The 16,817-nt window shown below is 42.1% G+C and overlaps 1 protein-coding gene across 1 annotated transcript in view; it reads left to right on the plus strand.

Moving 5' to 3' along the window:
* XDH (xanthine dehydrogenase) overlaps positions 1-16,817 on the plus strand; it is a 54,911-nt gene that overhangs the window by 12,182 nt on the left and 25,912 nt on the right. Inside the window, exons 6-18 of the mRNA XM_076334701.1 lie at positions 819-880; positions 3,138-3,206; positions 4,027-4,095; positions 4,540-4,626; positions 5,942-6,083; positions 6,887-6,979; positions 7,747-7,898; positions 8,829-8,922; positions 9,765-9,874; positions 14,224-14,408; positions 14,939-15,113; positions 15,559-15,648; positions 16,313-16,482. Of these exons, the coding sequence (XP_076190816.1) occupies positions 819-880; positions 3,138-3,206; positions 4,027-4,095; positions 4,540-4,626; positions 5,942-6,083; positions 6,887-6,979; positions 7,747-7,898; positions 8,829-8,922; positions 9,765-9,874; positions 14,224-14,408; positions 14,939-15,113; positions 15,559-15,648; positions 16,313-16,482 (1,498 nt within the window). The remainder of the gene's footprint in view (positions 1-818; positions 881-3,137; positions 3,207-4,026; positions 4,096-4,539; positions 4,627-5,941; positions 6,084-6,886; positions 6,980-7,746; positions 7,899-8,828; positions 8,923-9,764; positions 9,875-14,223; positions 14,409-14,938; positions 15,114-15,558; positions 15,649-16,312; positions 16,483-16,817) is intronic.

Raw genomic sequence — 16,817 nt, forward strand, 5'->3', positions numbered from 1 at the left:
GCAACCTGTTCTGCTTTCATTACATCTGCTTCACCAAATGGGATGGAGGTGCACTTTTTTTTAATGTATTTCATTAAAGATAGCCGATTGTTATGAGGTTAAGAACTAGCTTTTCCACTGGGAGACTGGCCAGGTGCTTTGAAGTGAACAAAAATGGCCTGTGGAAAATCTCACAGAAGCTCATTGTTTGTCCTGAAGCTGGGGCAAGTGGCCTCAGTCTTGGATTAGGACCCCACTAAGCTTAACACAGAAGAAAAGGTGGCCTGTCCCTGGGGGGCTTATAAGAGCTTCCACATCTCCTTGTTTATTCATTGCTGTCACCAGAGCCTGCAGAGGTGACGGAGAGCATCTGGGCCAGCCAACCTCAAGTAAAGGACCAAGACAGCAATATACATGATGGAGTGGGGCAGAATCCAGTTGTGTAAATCATCTGAGAGGCTGCTGTTATTGCTGAGGTTAGAGTTGTTACCATGCTTCTGGCAGTGACCCAAGAAGAAATCAGATGCAGGAGAAAGCAACCTGTTTGTAATTCAGGAGACTGGATAGTTGGTATACTGATTAGACTCACACAATTGAGGTAAATGAATACTGAATAAGGCAGATTGAATTTTTTTGAAATTAATTTCAATTTAAAATTTTAGCAAAAAGGGATGGTAGGATTGTTGCAAGATTACTAATGAAATTGTCCTTCTCCCATTTTTTCATTAGCTTTATCTAGATTTGACAAGCTTTTGTGAGAAACAATAAAATGTTCTAAAAGAGGAAAAGTTCTCAGCCAAATGACACTAAATCTTTATCTTCTTGCTCTGGCAATGCAGGGAACTTGTGTCGGTGTACAGGGTACAGACCTATTCTGGAAGGATACAGGACATTTGCTAAAGTAAGTGGCTTCAGATAATGTTTAAAAAAATCTGGAAGGCTGGCTGTCTTTCTCTCTGTTACTAAAATACACCATGAGCTGAAATGGGGAGGAAGGAAATATACATGCTACAACAACCCAGCTCCAACTCTTGACCCCTTTGTATGTGCTTCGTGCATTAATAATGCAGGAAGACCAACTCCTTTACTCCAGTTGCTGGAAGTGGAGCACTTTAATAATATCTGCCTGATGGTCACTTTTTGGATCACAGGTAATCAGAATCTGTAATTCTTTTCTGTAAGTCTCTGAAAAACTCAGCGTCTCTACAAGATACATCTTGCAGATGATCCCTGATGTGGAAAAAGTGTGACGGTATGGTGCACGAATAGGGACATACTGTGGGGGAATCTGATGAGAAAGTTGCTTTCTTGAAAGGTCAGCTGCAGAGCTGAAATAGCTCTGGAAAGAAGTTGAAGTCACTGCTGTATAGCTCTTGCCCAGAACTCATCTGCTGGTTTGGATAAGGTACAAAGCTTTGCCATAAGTTTTCTCTAGTCCCTTTTTTCCTGAAGGACTGCTGGAGGCTGTGAAGGAAAGTAGATCATTAGGTACTTCAGTGATTACTAGCCACTTATGGGGCTACACTGGTATTAAATATCAAAAGTAAAGAATTTAGAATGCTGCCTGTTAATTTTGTTTTATTATCCAGAATTACGATCAACAAAAGAGAATATAGGCAGGAGTGAGATCCATTACAAATGTTTGATAAACCCAGTCAATATAGTCTACTTGGATTTCCAACAGGCTTTCAACAGTGTCTCACCAAAGGCTTTTAAAGACAATAAGCAGCCATGGGGTAAGAGGGAAGATCTCTGTATGGATGAAAGATTGGTTAAAAGGCAGGAAATGGCAGGTAGGAGAAAATGGTGTATTTTTGCAATGGAGGGAGGTCACTGGTGGACTTCTGCTGGGACCTGTGGTGGGAGCAAGGCTGTTCAAGATATCCCTAAATGAGGTGGAAAAGAGAGTGAGCAGTGATGCGAGAAAGTAAGTTAACTGATACCAAGTTAGTCTGCGTAGTGAAGACAGGAACAGACTTTGAGGAATTTCAGAAGGACTTTATGAACCTGAGAGACTGGAGAATAGAATGGGATACAAAATTCAGGGCAAATAAATGCAAAGCAATTTACAGAGTGAAAGGCAGTCCTCATTCCACATATAAAATGATAGGCTGCGAGCAGACACAAGATCATCTTCCTGTTACCATGCAGGAAGATGATCTTGGAGGTGTGGTACAGTTCCACAGAAGCACCAGCTCAATGCTTACTGGCCATCAAAACAACACTTCAAAGGGTAGAGAACAAAACAGAAAACACTGCCATGCCACTGCATCATAGCTCTTCCTACACTTGACTACTGTGCAGTTCTGGTCCTCTCATCTCTAACAGGGTATAGCAGAATAGGAAAAGATTCAGAGAAGTGGAATAAGGATCACATCTGTGGTAGCTGGCTTCCATACAAGGAAGCACAGAGCAGGCTGGGATGCTTCAGCCTGGAAAAAAGATGTCAGGGAGGGGAAGGGGCTCTACATAGCCCATATAGTGGTTTGTGTTGACCTCTGATAGAGATTTACAAAATTGTGACTGGCAGGTGGAATGTGGACAGGTGTCTGCTGTTTGCTGCCTCTTCCAATACAAGAGCAAGGTGTCAAGAAATGAAACTAGTAGGAGTCAGGTTGAAAACAAAGGCAGATGGTCTGCCATGTACCAGGTAGCTGACCTGCAGAATTCACCAAAAGGGTGTTGTGGGCACCAAAAACTTACAGGGGCTCTGGGGGAGACTGAGCAGTACTTGGGCGGGAGCTACTGAGGGTTACTAAAGAGACAGAAACCACACTGGGCTAAGGTGGTCCCCTGAGCTGAATGCAGTTGGATGCTGGTAGAGTACTAGGTATTGTCTTGTATGTACTTGTCCCTTTTACTCTTCTCTGGATATCTCCTCACAGCTCCAGCTGGACCAGAGATACTGGCTGAATGGTCAGAGTAGTTCTAAATCAGGACTAGAGGTCTGTCAGTAAACTGGACATGACCTAGCCATCACACTGCAGAATACTGCCTTCCATTGGCAAGGGAAACACCTGCTTGCTTGGCACCTTCCATCTCCCATTTCTGTTTTGGATATAATAAACGTGGGATCAATTTCTCTCAAAAGGGGATCAAGTCTACTTCATTTCCTTGGAATCTGCACATTTTTTTCAGAACAGTTTTTGTCCCCACAGGACTTGAATTGCTGTGGCAGAATAGCCAATGGTACTGGATGCTGTCGTAGTGAGAGGGAAAATAGCATGGTAAGCTGAATTTTAAAAGCCATAACCTCAATTTGCAATATAGTATTAGAGTTTTGATGTATTAGTCACCTCTCTGGCTCTACTGTGGTGCGGATTTTCAGAGCTGTCTGAGCTGGTTTGAATGTCTGTCTCTTGGAAAACACTGTGACTGTATATGTCCTGGTTAGCATGACGAGCCGTCATGACACAGATTTTACAATAGTGAGCTAGATATGTTCCTTCTGAATCTGTGCGGTGCAACACTTTTGTGAAACAGCATGGTGACAACTGTAAGCAATGTGTTACCAGCTTCTGGTATATTGAAGCAATCCATCTTTCTGTGAAAACAGATCTAAAACCCAGTTAATTCCTCAGTGTGATCTTTCCCAAACTTTACAGTCCAATGATAATGAAGTAATTTAATCACCATTCCAATAAATTGTACAATTGGAACCTTTTGGAATATCTGGAGGAAAAAAGTTAATCACATTTTCTGTACCAGTTGAGGTACAAACAATGGAGGGATGAAAACAAGGAATTAGTACATAAGGTAGTGTGAGTATAAAATGAATTTAGGAAAGAGAGAATATAATGAAATTCTTTGCCAGGAAATTCCAGTGAATTCCTGTGGATTCTTTGTTTGGAAGCATCCAGTGTTGCATGGAATACTCCAGCAATTAAGACTGCTTGGAGTTCTTTCATCAAAGTAGTTTATTAATGAAAATGTTACTGCAAATTTCTGCAATCCAGGGATTGATAAAAGGGGAGGAATATATCCTGTAAAAGTTGGAATGTTCTGACTTTGTGTAGAATAGCTGAAGCGTGCTTATTTCTTCTTCAGAATGGGGGCTGCTGTGGAGGAAAAGCCAATGGTCCAGGCTGCTGCATGAATGAAAAAGAAGACAATGTGGTAAGGTGCTTCTCAACTATTTGTTTTTTCTCTATTTCTGATGTTTTGAAGTCTTAGCTCTGGCTTGTTCTGTGCCAAAGCCCAGTGCTTTTAATTTAGCTGTATTTATGCAAAGCAGTTTAGACTAATTTATATTTTATTCTGGTCTTACCTCAGAAAAGGTACCTTTGATGTAATTTAACGTGCCAATGTGAAAGTGATGTCATTTTTGATTGGCAAAAACCTGTTAGTGTGTTCAGGGTTCAGTGCATGACCAGACATGCATTGTGATCAGAAAAATGACTGAAGAACCTGAAACACTGGATCAGGTGGCATCTTCTCACTGTGTTTGCTATTTGCTCCATGAAATAGTAATAGGGATTTGACTGGAAAGAGGAATGAGTTAGGGTTGTATGTGGGTAGCTTTCTCCTCTGCTGCTCAGCCATTTGCATTTTCTGTCGTAGACAATGATGTCCTCCAGCCTGTTCAATTCTTCTGAGTTCCAGCCGTTGGACCCTACACAGGAGCCAATCTTCCCACCAGAGTTAATGGTAAGTTCATTCAAAAAGAAATAGTATGTGGTTTGTGGTTTTGTTGTTCTGCACAGGGTTTGAGTGTCCTCAATATCTCTGCCCTGAGGAAATGTCAGTGCAAAAGGTGGCTGCTGATAAAAGAAGATGCATGGGCATGAACGCTTCCCTGTTTTATAAAAGGGAAGGCTTTTAAGTGAGGGTGGCTTAAAAGATATGCAGGCCAAGTGCCTGCCCCAGCTGGCTGGCTTTCCTCTCTGTTTCTCACCATGCACGCCTGCTCTTGGGTTGCCTTCCTTTCCGGTCACTGCCTATCCAGGGGTGGAACAGTTGCTGACATCTAGATTTCAATTTACTAGGTCAGATGTGAACTTCTACATTAAATACAGCCGTATCTGAGCTAATTGCCCTGTGCTCCCTTTATAGTGTAGGAAGAGAAGTAGGAGCTATGGGATGTAGCTGAACGTTTCAACTAGACGACTTCCCGAAAGCACCGACTTCTCTCCACTCAGTGTAGCAGGAGTAGAAGTTGGCTGGCTCACACTGACATCAAAAGTTAGGTGAGATTAGTTTCTCTCCATGTTTCATTCCTGTCTTTTTTGGGGTAGTTTTCCCCCAAGCAAATGTGTCCCAGCCAGGAATCTAGTCTAGCACATGGCATGTTTACAGCTTCCTTCACATTTAGTAAACAACTGAAATTAAATCATTAGTTTTGCTGCTGCACCCAGGCTAAATGTGTCGTGAGCTACAGCATGAGTAGGTTCTTATAGACCATAGCATAATATATATTTAGCTTGAGATAGGTCCCCTCTGTTTCTTCGCTAAGACGTTCTCCTGCCTAAGGGTTGATCTGATGTTGCTGGGAGGCAGCCATGTTAGTCTGTTTTCTTCAGTCACTGGATGAAGGAATTAAAAAGGGAACCAGAATCTGGCCTTACAGCTGGTAACTCAAATTCAGCAGTGCTAAAGACTGACGTTTTTGCAGTGAGATGAGAATGGAAAACCCATTACTTCTAAGATGGCTGAAGCCACAGGCATCTGCCAGAACTTTGGTCAGATGGAGCTTGCTGGCAGAGGTCTTGCTGGGGAGATGTGGCAGCAGGATGCACCTGGCAATATCAGGAAGGGAAAACTTTTGTCAGCATGAAAAAGACTCTTGTCACTGCCAGCAGAAGGATGGGGAATGGCTAACTGCCAGCAACAGTGTGGATATCACAGCTACCTGTCAGTAACTTGACTGAGATGGAGCCTGGCCTGACATAGGCATGGGCAGCATGCGAGCAGGGATTCTTGGCCTGATGTAGGATCTGAGCTCTATCTGAATTCACTTTTGCAGACTCAGAGTAACAAACAGCAGAAACAGCTGTGTTTCAAAGGTGAGCGTGTGATGTGGATCCAGCCTACAACTCTCAAGGAATTGGTGGCTCTCAAATCCCAGTACCCCAATGCCAAGCTCGTTGTGGGGAATACAGAAGTGGGTAAGAGGAAGAGCTGATGCTCATTATGAGCAGCTGGAAAACTTTCCATGGAGTATTTTGTGAGAACAGTGCAAATGTAAACCTCCTCCATGCCATTGCTGTTAAATAGCTGTTTAATCTTCAGGTTGTATGTAGGAACAAATTTTCTTCTCAGGTAGATTAATCTCACAGTGAATGTTCTTCTCTGTTCTTTGCGGTGTCGGGTGAAAAAAAAAAGCTTATCTAGACCTCTGAGCTTTTGTGCTAGTTTTGTGGAATTTTGAGAAGGGAGTGGCACAGCATAAAATGTCCTCATAATCAAATGAATTCAGTTGTGAAACCTGCGTTTTGAAAGATATTTCAGTGAGTAAACTCTCAAGACTTGAAATCTTACTGTCTTTTCCCCCCCAAATATATACTTCTGCAAACATAAGTGCTGAGGAGGAGATTTTAGACGTATTTAGTAATTCTGTTATCCTGAGCAGTTGGTTTGGGAGACAATCCCTAAACTTTGTATGGTTCATTGTATTCATTGTTCTTTCCTGAAGGATTATGTACAACAATAGCCAGGTTACACAAATACTAAACAGTGTATTTAAGGTTATTGTAAGCCTAGAAAAGAGTTTCTAAAACTTCCCTATGAGAATTCTGGCATTCATGGAAAACAGCTTTTAGTCTGGTATCTCTGTGACCTTATATAATCTGTGTAACAGATGGTCAATGAACTGACTCTTTAATATGCCTGCTGCCATTTCATTGGGAAACAGTTAACTTAGGCTCTCTGTCACCTGTGTGTAACTGAAGGAGTCTTACTTTTCCTTAAGGTATTGAGATGAGGTTAAAGAACATGTTGTATCCAGTGATAATAGCGCCAGCATGGATCTCTGAAATGAACACTGTTCAGCACACTGAAACAGGTGAGCAAAGAAGAGGCAGAATGCCTGTGAAGTGAGAGGGGACTCCACAGAATAATAAAGAAGATATGAAGGAAAATCCCCAGATTAAAAACTGCTTTCTGTATGCATTAATGCCTCTCCCATGCAGGGAATCAAGTGAGTGATACGTAGAAATATTTTGAGAATCAAAGAGGGCTTTTGCTAGAAGGTATATTAGACATTTTATCTGTTTGATGCATGGTGTTTTATGTATATTAACTGGGTTAATAATGGGTTTCAATGGGCAATCTTTTTATTTAGAAAGATTTTAGAATTAGTAACTGGGGGAAAGATGCTGGATTTGACAGTCAGGTGACTAAGTGAAGTATTGCATTTATCTTCGTGGTGGAAACAGGTCAACCTTACAAATAGTTAGAAGTAATTAGGACAATGTACTGCATGTGGCCCAATGCCTGGTAGCATGTTTAAGGTGTGGAAACTGGACAGGAGTTGGAGTTCACTTCTCAAAGGACAAATTAATACCTATAGGAGGGCAATATTGTTCATAATATACTGAGGCAAAAGGGCAGTGGGTTACTGTCACGTGAGAGGCAGTACCACCATGAGCTGTGATTTAAAGGTGAATTTTGTTCTGAGGATGTGATGTTTACATGTAGTGCATACAAAATAGTCTAGTGTGACTGAATGTGTTCTCTAAACCCTGCTGTCTAATTAAACTCAGTGGCATCTAAGCTTTGTAGACACAGTTATAAGATGGTTAAAACAAATTTTCATTTGTTTGTTTACAGGGGTCACCTTCGGCGCTGCCTGTACCCTGAGCTCAGTAGAGGAGGTGCTGAGAAAAGTGGTGGCAGAGCTTCCTCCTTACAAAACAGAGGTCTTCCAGGCTGTCCTTGAACAGCTGCGGTGGTTTGCAGGGCCACAGATCAGGAATGTTGCCGTAAGTGACTCAGGAGTGTCAGGAACTGGAATTGAAAGCTCAGTCTGAGGAGCTGGCCTGCCTTATCCAATGTTGGTGTGCCTTGTGCTTCTCACACGAGAACATTTGCAAACTTAGGCAAAGAAGCTCGTACACATAAACCAGCCTCAGGAACTGACAGCATCATGGGTCTCAGCTGGAATCTGTGCTACACTGATATCACAGATTTAGCAAGCAAGGGAAACACGGCAGTTGTCCAGGTCTTCCATTGCTGTTATCAGGATAAGTAGTGAGATTTGACTAATTTCACAAAAATGTATTTAGAGTGCTGGAAGAAGCGGGTGTGTAGATTTTTGCCAGCACAACTATGATAGTCATACTGTTAATGCATCAGATCTGGCAAATTTTCCTCTAGTTTTAAAGGGAAAGAGGAGGTGGGTTCGGTGTGTTCAAACTCTGTATACTAAAAGAAAAAATTATCAAGCAAGCAGATGAACCAACCTACCAAGCAAAATTTTGTTCCACAAGATACTGTGCCATACATTTGTATTGCAGCCAAAAAACTTGGGTTCCTGAATGATACTGAAAAGATGCTCTATACTTTAATGGATCTTCCCTTAGTTGCAGCTACAGTGATTGAATTTTGGCATTGTTGGGCACACATGGTTTGAGCATAAGGTAGTTTTGATGCATTACCCAAAGACTGTTCCTAAAACTGTTTCAGGCAAACGTTAGTATTGACTGGGACGGCGACTGATTTAATGGGTTTTACGTTTTCACACTTCATTAAAGGCCTAAAATTGCTGAGTGAGCAAAAAGAATTTATCAAAGCAAACTCAAGCAGAGCTAACCTCTAGTGCACTGTGTATGGAGTAATGCAGGATTACAAGATGCTATGGCTGTATCTTCAGGTTTTTTAATGTTTATCTGATGCATATATTATCACTCTAGGCTCTTGGTGGGAACATAATGACAGCAAGCCCAATTTCTGACTTAAATCCTGTGTTAATGGCAAGTGGAAGCAAACTGACTTTGGTATCAAATGGTATGTTACTTACATTTCCTTGTGGCACTGAGGGGAGTGGGATAGTCAACAGTCCTCTGCCATGGATTGTTAGGTCAGGTCAGAACTTGAAAGTGGAAATTAAAGTTACGTAAAATAGGCTTAGTCTGAGTCTTCAGGAGTTTTGCCCTTTTTGAGGCTGAAGTCCTAAGGCTAGGCCAAAGGTTGGCTTCCTGAAGAATTTTGAACTTCTGTGCCAGAATGAATCTCTGGTACTGTGTATGTACTTACAGACACGTCTTTGTGAAGAGCTGGTTGAAGATATCTATTAATGAAAAACAGTAGGCATGAAATTGTTTCTGTCACTATCATACTTTGATCCTTGTGGATTTTTCAGATGAAGATTGAAACTTGTTTTGTTTTGTTTTTTTCTATGAAGAAAGCCAAATGTCTCAATTCGTATTTGCTCTTAGGAAGAATTTTTTTGAAATAGGATCCTTGAAGTAAGTGGACTGTCTGATCAGTGACTCTCTTGTACTGGTTTGTGCGCAGGCTAAAGAAAGGGGAAAGAAGAAATTACATTGGGGTGTTGGAAACTGGTTCACCTGGAGGCTCAGCTTTAATTAGATAAAGGAGTGAGGTCTCTTTGATCAGTTCCTGTGCAAATAAAACTTCATATGGAGGCAGAAGCTGTCATGGATTCCATGAGGACCAAAGTAAATCTGAGAAAATCCTTCCTGATTTAGTGAAAGAGGGTGGAAAAATGAAAACTGATACTATATCAAGAGTGATTTGTATAGGTTGAAGGCTCTTTCACACATACTACTGCCATTCTTCATCTGAGTTACTCATTCATCCGCCATTCATCTCTTCTTGCTCTACAGAGGGCAAAAGGACTATCATGATGGATGAGAAGTTTTTCACCGGATACAGAAAGACAATAGTTAAGCCTGAAGAAATACTTCTCTCTGTTGAAATACCCTACAGCAAGAAGGTAAGCTTGTAGGAAGAGACTTCAATGTCTGTGGAGCTAAAATGCTGTTATTTGAGTGTTATTTTCAATGTTAGGCACTCTTTTCCTTGGAGACTGACCTCCAAATGCTTATGTAGTTCCAAGTGGGCCAGGAAGCAAGTAAATTATTTGGTGAAAATATAGCAACATGCTCTTTTTGGCAAGCAAGGTGAGCTGGGCTCTATGAGAAAGTACGGTAAGCCCAAGAAGTTTTCTAGTGCAAGAAATATGAATTTCACTTTATTGTCTGGAGCTTTTTGAGTGCGTTTGGTAATGATGAAAGGTGACAAAGTGATGTTCCCAGAGGTCTAAGTTATGTTTGCAAAATAGTACAGCAAAGATGCTAGCAGTTCCTGAAGTAAAGTGACGTTAAAGTTCCCAAGGTTCCTGCTTCATTTCTGTGAACTGAAATGGGAAAAGAAATGGGAAAAACTGTGTACGGGTAAAAGGGAAGTTCAGTTTCTGCATCCTTGCCTTGCAAGACTGAAACCACAAGGGCTGATTATTAGGGCATTTTGGCAGTGTGGACTTGCAACTTCAAACGAGCCTGCAAAACTTCCTTCAAATAGAACAATGAATACTTCTCTTCTGTAGCAGCATGAACTGATTCAGAGTGTCTAAGAGGTAAAACTCTCTTTTTTTTCCCTTTAGGGCTGAGAACATCAGACTGTAATTTTATGGCTGTGAAGGTATTTACCTTTTTAGGGCTTGAGGCTACAAGTTGTAAGATTGTCGTGGTTTAATCTCAGTCGGCAACTAAGCACCACGCAGCCGCTCGCTCACTCCCCCCCACCCGGTGGGATGGGGGAGAGAATTGGAAGAGCACAAGTTAGAAAAACTCGTGGGTTGAGATAAAAGCAGTTTAATAATTGAAATAAAATGATAATAATAATATGATAATAATAATAATAATACACAAAACAAGTGATGCACAGTACAATTGCTCACCACCCGCCGACCGATGCCCAGCCAGTCCCCGAGCAGCAGCCCCCCCCCGGCCAGCTTTCCCCAGTTTATGTACTGAGCATGACGTCACATGGTATGGAATGTCCCTCTGGCCAGTTTGGCTGTGCCCCCTCCCAGCTTCTTGTGCACCTCCAGCCTTCTCAGTCAGTAGAGCATGGGAAGCTGAAAAGTCCTTGGCTAGTGTAAGCATTACCTAGCAACAACTAAAACATCGGTGTGTTATCAACATTGTTCTCATCCTAAATCCAAAACACCATACCAGCAACTAGAAAGGAAATTAACTCTATCCCTGCCGAAACCAGGACAAAGATGCAAAGATTCACAGTGTAGTGACACATTTTCTTTATAAATGGAAAACACTGATTTACTTGAAATGCCATCATATTATGGGATAGAGCCAATAAATCCTTTGTCTATGCTCTTTAATTTTTTTATCTAACTATTAAGGGAACACAGCTATTTTATTTATGGTGTTTTTCCATCTATCTCTGAGTGATTCTTCTTTGATCATGTGATAATTGCAGGAAGCATCGCTTTTTGCCAAAATGAGAAACACGCTTGAGGTAGTCAATGGAAAACACCATGTTCCTCCCTCCATATGACAGTCGTATGGCAACTTCACAAAACAAACAAATGTTTAGCAGCAGGGCAATGGCTTCATCCCTGGGTTATATGCAGCTCATTGATCTGAAAAACTAAAACAACTTTTGAACTCTCTACTTCGTGGTTTCTTGGATGATCTTTGCTCGCAAACATGAAGTCAGGGAGACTAAAGTTCTTCAGGGGATGTCTGAAGGTGCTGGCATGTGGCAGGCAAAGTCTTCTGGAACTGTGATTTCCTCACAGCTGGAAGCAGGGCTGTGTCAGCACACAGCTAGATCGAATTTTTTGGTTTATGTTTGTTTAAAACTGATGTTACCTCTTGCATTGATGTGACTTGTCACACCAAGGGTAAGACTGGCCAAACAACAGAAAGAATTAGACTAAAGAAGTGTAGCGGTTTGCACGATTCAGTGTTACTGTAGGGGGACTGAGTTCAGGGTAGGCTTTATCACAGAGAGGCTGTTAAGGGAGAGGAGGTAACACCTTTTTCACCTGCTAGTTTGTGTGTCAGATATTTAAGATATTCAGGGAATAAAGAGTTTTGAGTCTATACTTGTAAGGAGATTGCAGCTGAGCAAAGACAGTATTTAGAAAAGGAAACAGCTCACTAGAATAAAGATAAAATATGAACAGATTCCAGAAAAGAAAACTGCTTAGCTTTTTGTATATAAGAAGGCATTCCTAGAACAGGACATATCCTTTATTTAACAACCCTCTTTCTCTTCTGGACTATAAAAACATTCCTTGTGTTCCAGATAATGTTCACAAATGTTATGCACCACTTGTGTTATTACTCACCTAGTGACCATCAGTTTTTCATGTCCTTTCCTTTGCATACATCTTTCTCTATCACATTTGTCACTGTTATTTACTTTTTATGATAATAGTATTCTGTATCACATAGACATTTACTGGTTTTCAAATAGAAAAAGCCTGACAACACAATGCCTATATATTTCTATCTTTGGAAAACAATCTTAACTTACTGTTTGCTCAGTATTGCCATCATAGGCTCATAGTATCACAATTTTTGCCCTGCTGAAGAGACAGAAAGTGGTCATGAAGTCTTACTTCATCCTTTAGGTTAGTATCCTCCAACCTTCATCCATTATTGATCTCTATATTCCACGGTGGTGGACTGAAAAAATTGACATGGAAACAATGTTTTTGCAACTGTGAATATTGCCTATGAATCTTTTAGAGCCTGTGGATTTCTTAATGTGCTCCTACCTGGTGTTGCATCTTGTCCAGAAGGGAAGAGGGGAGACTAATCTAGGTCCCTAATATGCAGCCCTTAAGAGTAAGGGTTGCTTGGTTTTCCTGTGAGAATAACACCTAGAAACTTTCACTGTGGTAGTTTAGAGGGGACATGTTCTGTTGTTTTACCAAGAGGTAGGGCAGACATGGGCAGCTGATGTGATGGTTACCTTACCTACACTCCTAGTGAGGAAAAATAGCGAGTGCCTTTTCTCCCGCAGGACTCTGTGCTAAGGTGTCTTGCGAGAAGTGAAGGCAAATATTGCCCTCTTGTTGCAATCATGTTATTGGAAATCTTCTCTGAAGTGTGCAGTAAGAGAAGAGGCTGCTTTATCTCCTCTGTGAAAGCTAATTGGTTTAACAAGCAGAGTGGCAAAATGTCCTCATTGAGAGGATGCTATTGATGCTCCTGTGCTATTATCTGCTGGCTGCCCACTAATTACTTGAATTCAGGAAATGAAACACACCCTTCAGTTATATCTCCAGTAACAAGTTCTTGATGCTCAAAAGGGACCTCTTGTGAAACTGTTCTCATTGCCAACAATAGAGGAATTGTTCTTTACAATAATGAAAGAATTGCTGTCCACTTCCGATTAGAAATAATTAATGGAACAGGCTGCTGTGCTGTGCAGAGTCACTTGGCTAACCTATTAGAGAAGAAACTTGGCAGAAAACTCTACAGAAGGGCCATACAAAGACATTGGATCTGATTCCTCTCTTAGTCTGCAGGATGCCTGAAGAGCAGTTTGTCATAATCTGCAGGACAGGCAAGGGGAAAAACTGACTGTACTGTGACTCCAGGGTGACACCATCACTTGGTGCATACTGGTAGAGTGTTAATCTCATATTTACTGCCACTCTTCATAGGAGAGCTGCTGAGTTTTGTGAGTTGTAGTTGCTGGTGCATTTGAAAGAATTTCCTCACTTTGTGGAGAGCAGCAGAGGATCCAGGATAGTTACTGAGAATTGTATTTGCAGTAACAGATTGAAATTGTCTTATTAATTAGTCTGGTCTATTCTAGAACTGTGAGACATTTGTGATTATTGATTTCAGTTCTTGCAGAGTTCAAAGACTTCTGAAGGGAAGGGGTTTAGGATATGAGTTTTACTGATTAGGCTTCCCGCTTAGCGGCCTGGGAGAAAGAAGAAGTTGCTGAGGAACTGTAAGCTTGTTTATGTACAAAAAAATCTGTCCTGCTTCTTCCTCTCAAGGTATGGAAAAAATGTGACAGGTGCAAGCAGATCTCTGTCAAAGCTCATTTCCCACATAGTCCTAGGTTGGCCAAAAACCACTGATTTAATACATTAGAATTAATCGTTGAATCATGTGAAAATATACAGTGCTACCTGAGCAAACATATCCTGTTTGGCCCTGCAAGATGAATCAACCAGATACAGTTCCCTGGAATAGATTGTCCATGTAGAGATAGGTTAACAGCTTGTCTGTATTTATACTCCAAAGCATGCCAAGGTAGAGAATAAAGAAATATTTTCCTGTCTTCTAGGGTGAATACTTCTCAGCTTTCAAGCAGGCTTCCCGTCGGGAGGATGACATTGCTATTGTGACCTGTGGGATGAGAGTCCTGTTCCAAGATGGAACTAGCCGAGTGGAGGAGATAAAACTAAGCTATGGAGGAATGGCTCCTACAACTGTCCTGGCGCTAAAAACTTGCCAGGAGCTCACCGGCAGGTAGGAATTTTTCTGTGATAGAAAGGCTGTCTAATGGAACAATGCTGATTTTTACAGGAGCAGTTCAAATACCCTAAATCCTCTCTGATAGTACACAGAAGGACAAAGGGGAAAGAAGTGTAGCTACGTTTATGCAGCAGTCTGCATATTGTGTGATGCCTGCTTCCTCCAGTACTCCTTACCCTCAAAGATCCATGTCAGTGTGTCATTCAGAGAGCCATTTCCTTGCGAAATTCAGTCATCTGTTGAAGCAGGCAGAAGCTAGATGTCGGGCATGATGTACAAAACTGGTTTTCTTTCAAACTGGACTGAGAAATCTGCACTCTTATCATTTAATAGCTTTGCCACATCTTTAGAAAAGATGACATGAGCCCAAGATGAGAGCAAAGCTGACACATATGCTCTAGACAGAGATAGAACAGGTGGCTGTTGCTTGAGAGCTTGAGTGGCTGCCATGTCAGAAGAGTTAGTCTGCCCCAGTGAAATTTAGGGCTGAGCAAGGGCTCTGTGTCACCTTTGTTCCCTTGCAGAGACTGGAATGAGAAGCTGCTGCAGGATGCCTGCCGCTTACTGGCGGGTGAGATGGATCTGTCTCCTTCTGCGCCTGGTGGGATGGTGGATTTCCGACGCACGCTTACACTCAGCTTCTTCTTCAAGTTCTACCTGACGGTCCTTCAGAAACTGAGCAAGAACCACAATGGCACTGTGAGTGCTGCTAGGGAAGGCAGATTTGGGGAAGGAGGACCTGTATGTGCTGTCTTGGTGGGGAAGGCATTCAAGCAGAGTTGTTCCTGATAACAAACTCCATGTTGCAATAGCTGCCAGAGCTACTCTACTCCTTACCTGCACGACAGTGACTAGTCTATCTTCCCACTTGGTTCCTTGTGGCATCCCCACCTTGCTGTGGAAGGGTGCTGATCTGTGGGTTCACAGGAGGATTCCTGGACTTCTCCCCTTTGTTGCATTACAACTGCTCTCATGGGTCTGTGGCTATTCTTTGCACAGAGCCTGAGCACAGTTTGCCTTTCACCCAGTAAAATATGAATTATCTTCACTGGAGGATGGAGAATGCAGAATATCCTGGGCTACTGGGGAATGTGAGAAAGGGACTGGCAGGGAAGATGATTGTTCTTTAATATGTCTCTGGCAGAACAATCTGTGTGAGCCCGTCCCTTCGAACTACATCAGTGCTACAGAGCTGTTTCACAAAGATCCCATTGCAAATGCCCAGCTCTTCCAAGTAAGTAGCAGTACCTGCATGACATAGACCCGGGCTTTTCTGTAGCTCAAACTGTGCTTCTTATCTTGTTGTCTCCCTGAGTATGAGCAATACATGAACTTATATAATGCCATTCCTGAGGCTTGTATTTGGGTCTCAGTCCCTTCCTTGCTTTAGGATACAATGTTCTTTCCTGTCATTGCCTAAGACTGTTCCTGATGTGTACAGCTTCATAAAAATTGCTGTGTGTAGCACTTCCCTCCTGCAGCCAGCTCCATATCCAAACTGAAATTGCCCCTCTGCTTTCCCCAGTTACAGCCTGCCTTTCTTTGCATCTCTCGGGCTTCAGATTCAGGATATATCTTCTTCTATATTTCTCTGTTAATGACCTGTTCTCTTCAGCTTTGAGAGTAGAAGCTAGCTTCAGAACTTGAACCTTTTATGCAAGCTGTCACATCAAATCCTTCTCTTCCATAGCAGTTTCAAAAACCAAATCCCTTTCACTTCATTCTCTACAGCCTCCTCTGTGTAGCCACTCCATCTTGTTTACCTTTCTTTCCCACAGGACTGAGCCTCCATCCCATTCCCCATCTCACTAGAATGTCTCATGGTGCCTTTTGCTCTCCTATCAATGCTTGTCCCCTGCAATATGAGCAGTAGTAATCAATTATGTGTTTTACTGCAGGAAGTGCCCAGGGGGCAGGCAGTTGAAGATATGGTGGGCCGGCCTTTGATGCATGTTTCAGCAGCCAAACAAGCATGTGGAGAAGCTGTTTACTGCGATGACATCCCTCACTATGACAATGAGCTGTATCTAACACTGGTGACCAGCACCAAAGCCCATGCTAAGATCCTGTAAGTGTTGCTTCTGAGTTTCAGATGTTGGAAGCATCCAGTGCCTGGTGGCTTAGAAAACATTGACCTGTCAAGCTGCGGGTGAGGGATAGATTTTTGCATTAGTGGGAACTCCAATTCATTGCACATTGTTACATGGAGGTGAGCTGTATGTGTTACAGCTGCCTTGCAAGTCTGCGTAAGTGGGAATATGAGGGAATTAACACCAAACTCAGAGCTTTGCTGAAGCACAAAGCCCTCAGCCCTAGGCAACCTTCTTGCATGTCCCATCTCTTATACTCAAGCATGCAGGATTAAAAAGGAGCAGGGTAGGAGAGCACCACAATGTCTGAGAT

Source organism: Aptenodytes patagonicus, chromosome 3, assembly GCF_965638725.1.
Source record: "Aptenodytes patagonicus chromosome 3, bAptPat1.pri.cur, whole genome shotgun sequence".
Classification (NCBI taxonomy): Eukaryota; Metazoa; Chordata; class Aves; order Sphenisciformes; family Spheniscidae; genus Aptenodytes; species Aptenodytes patagonicus.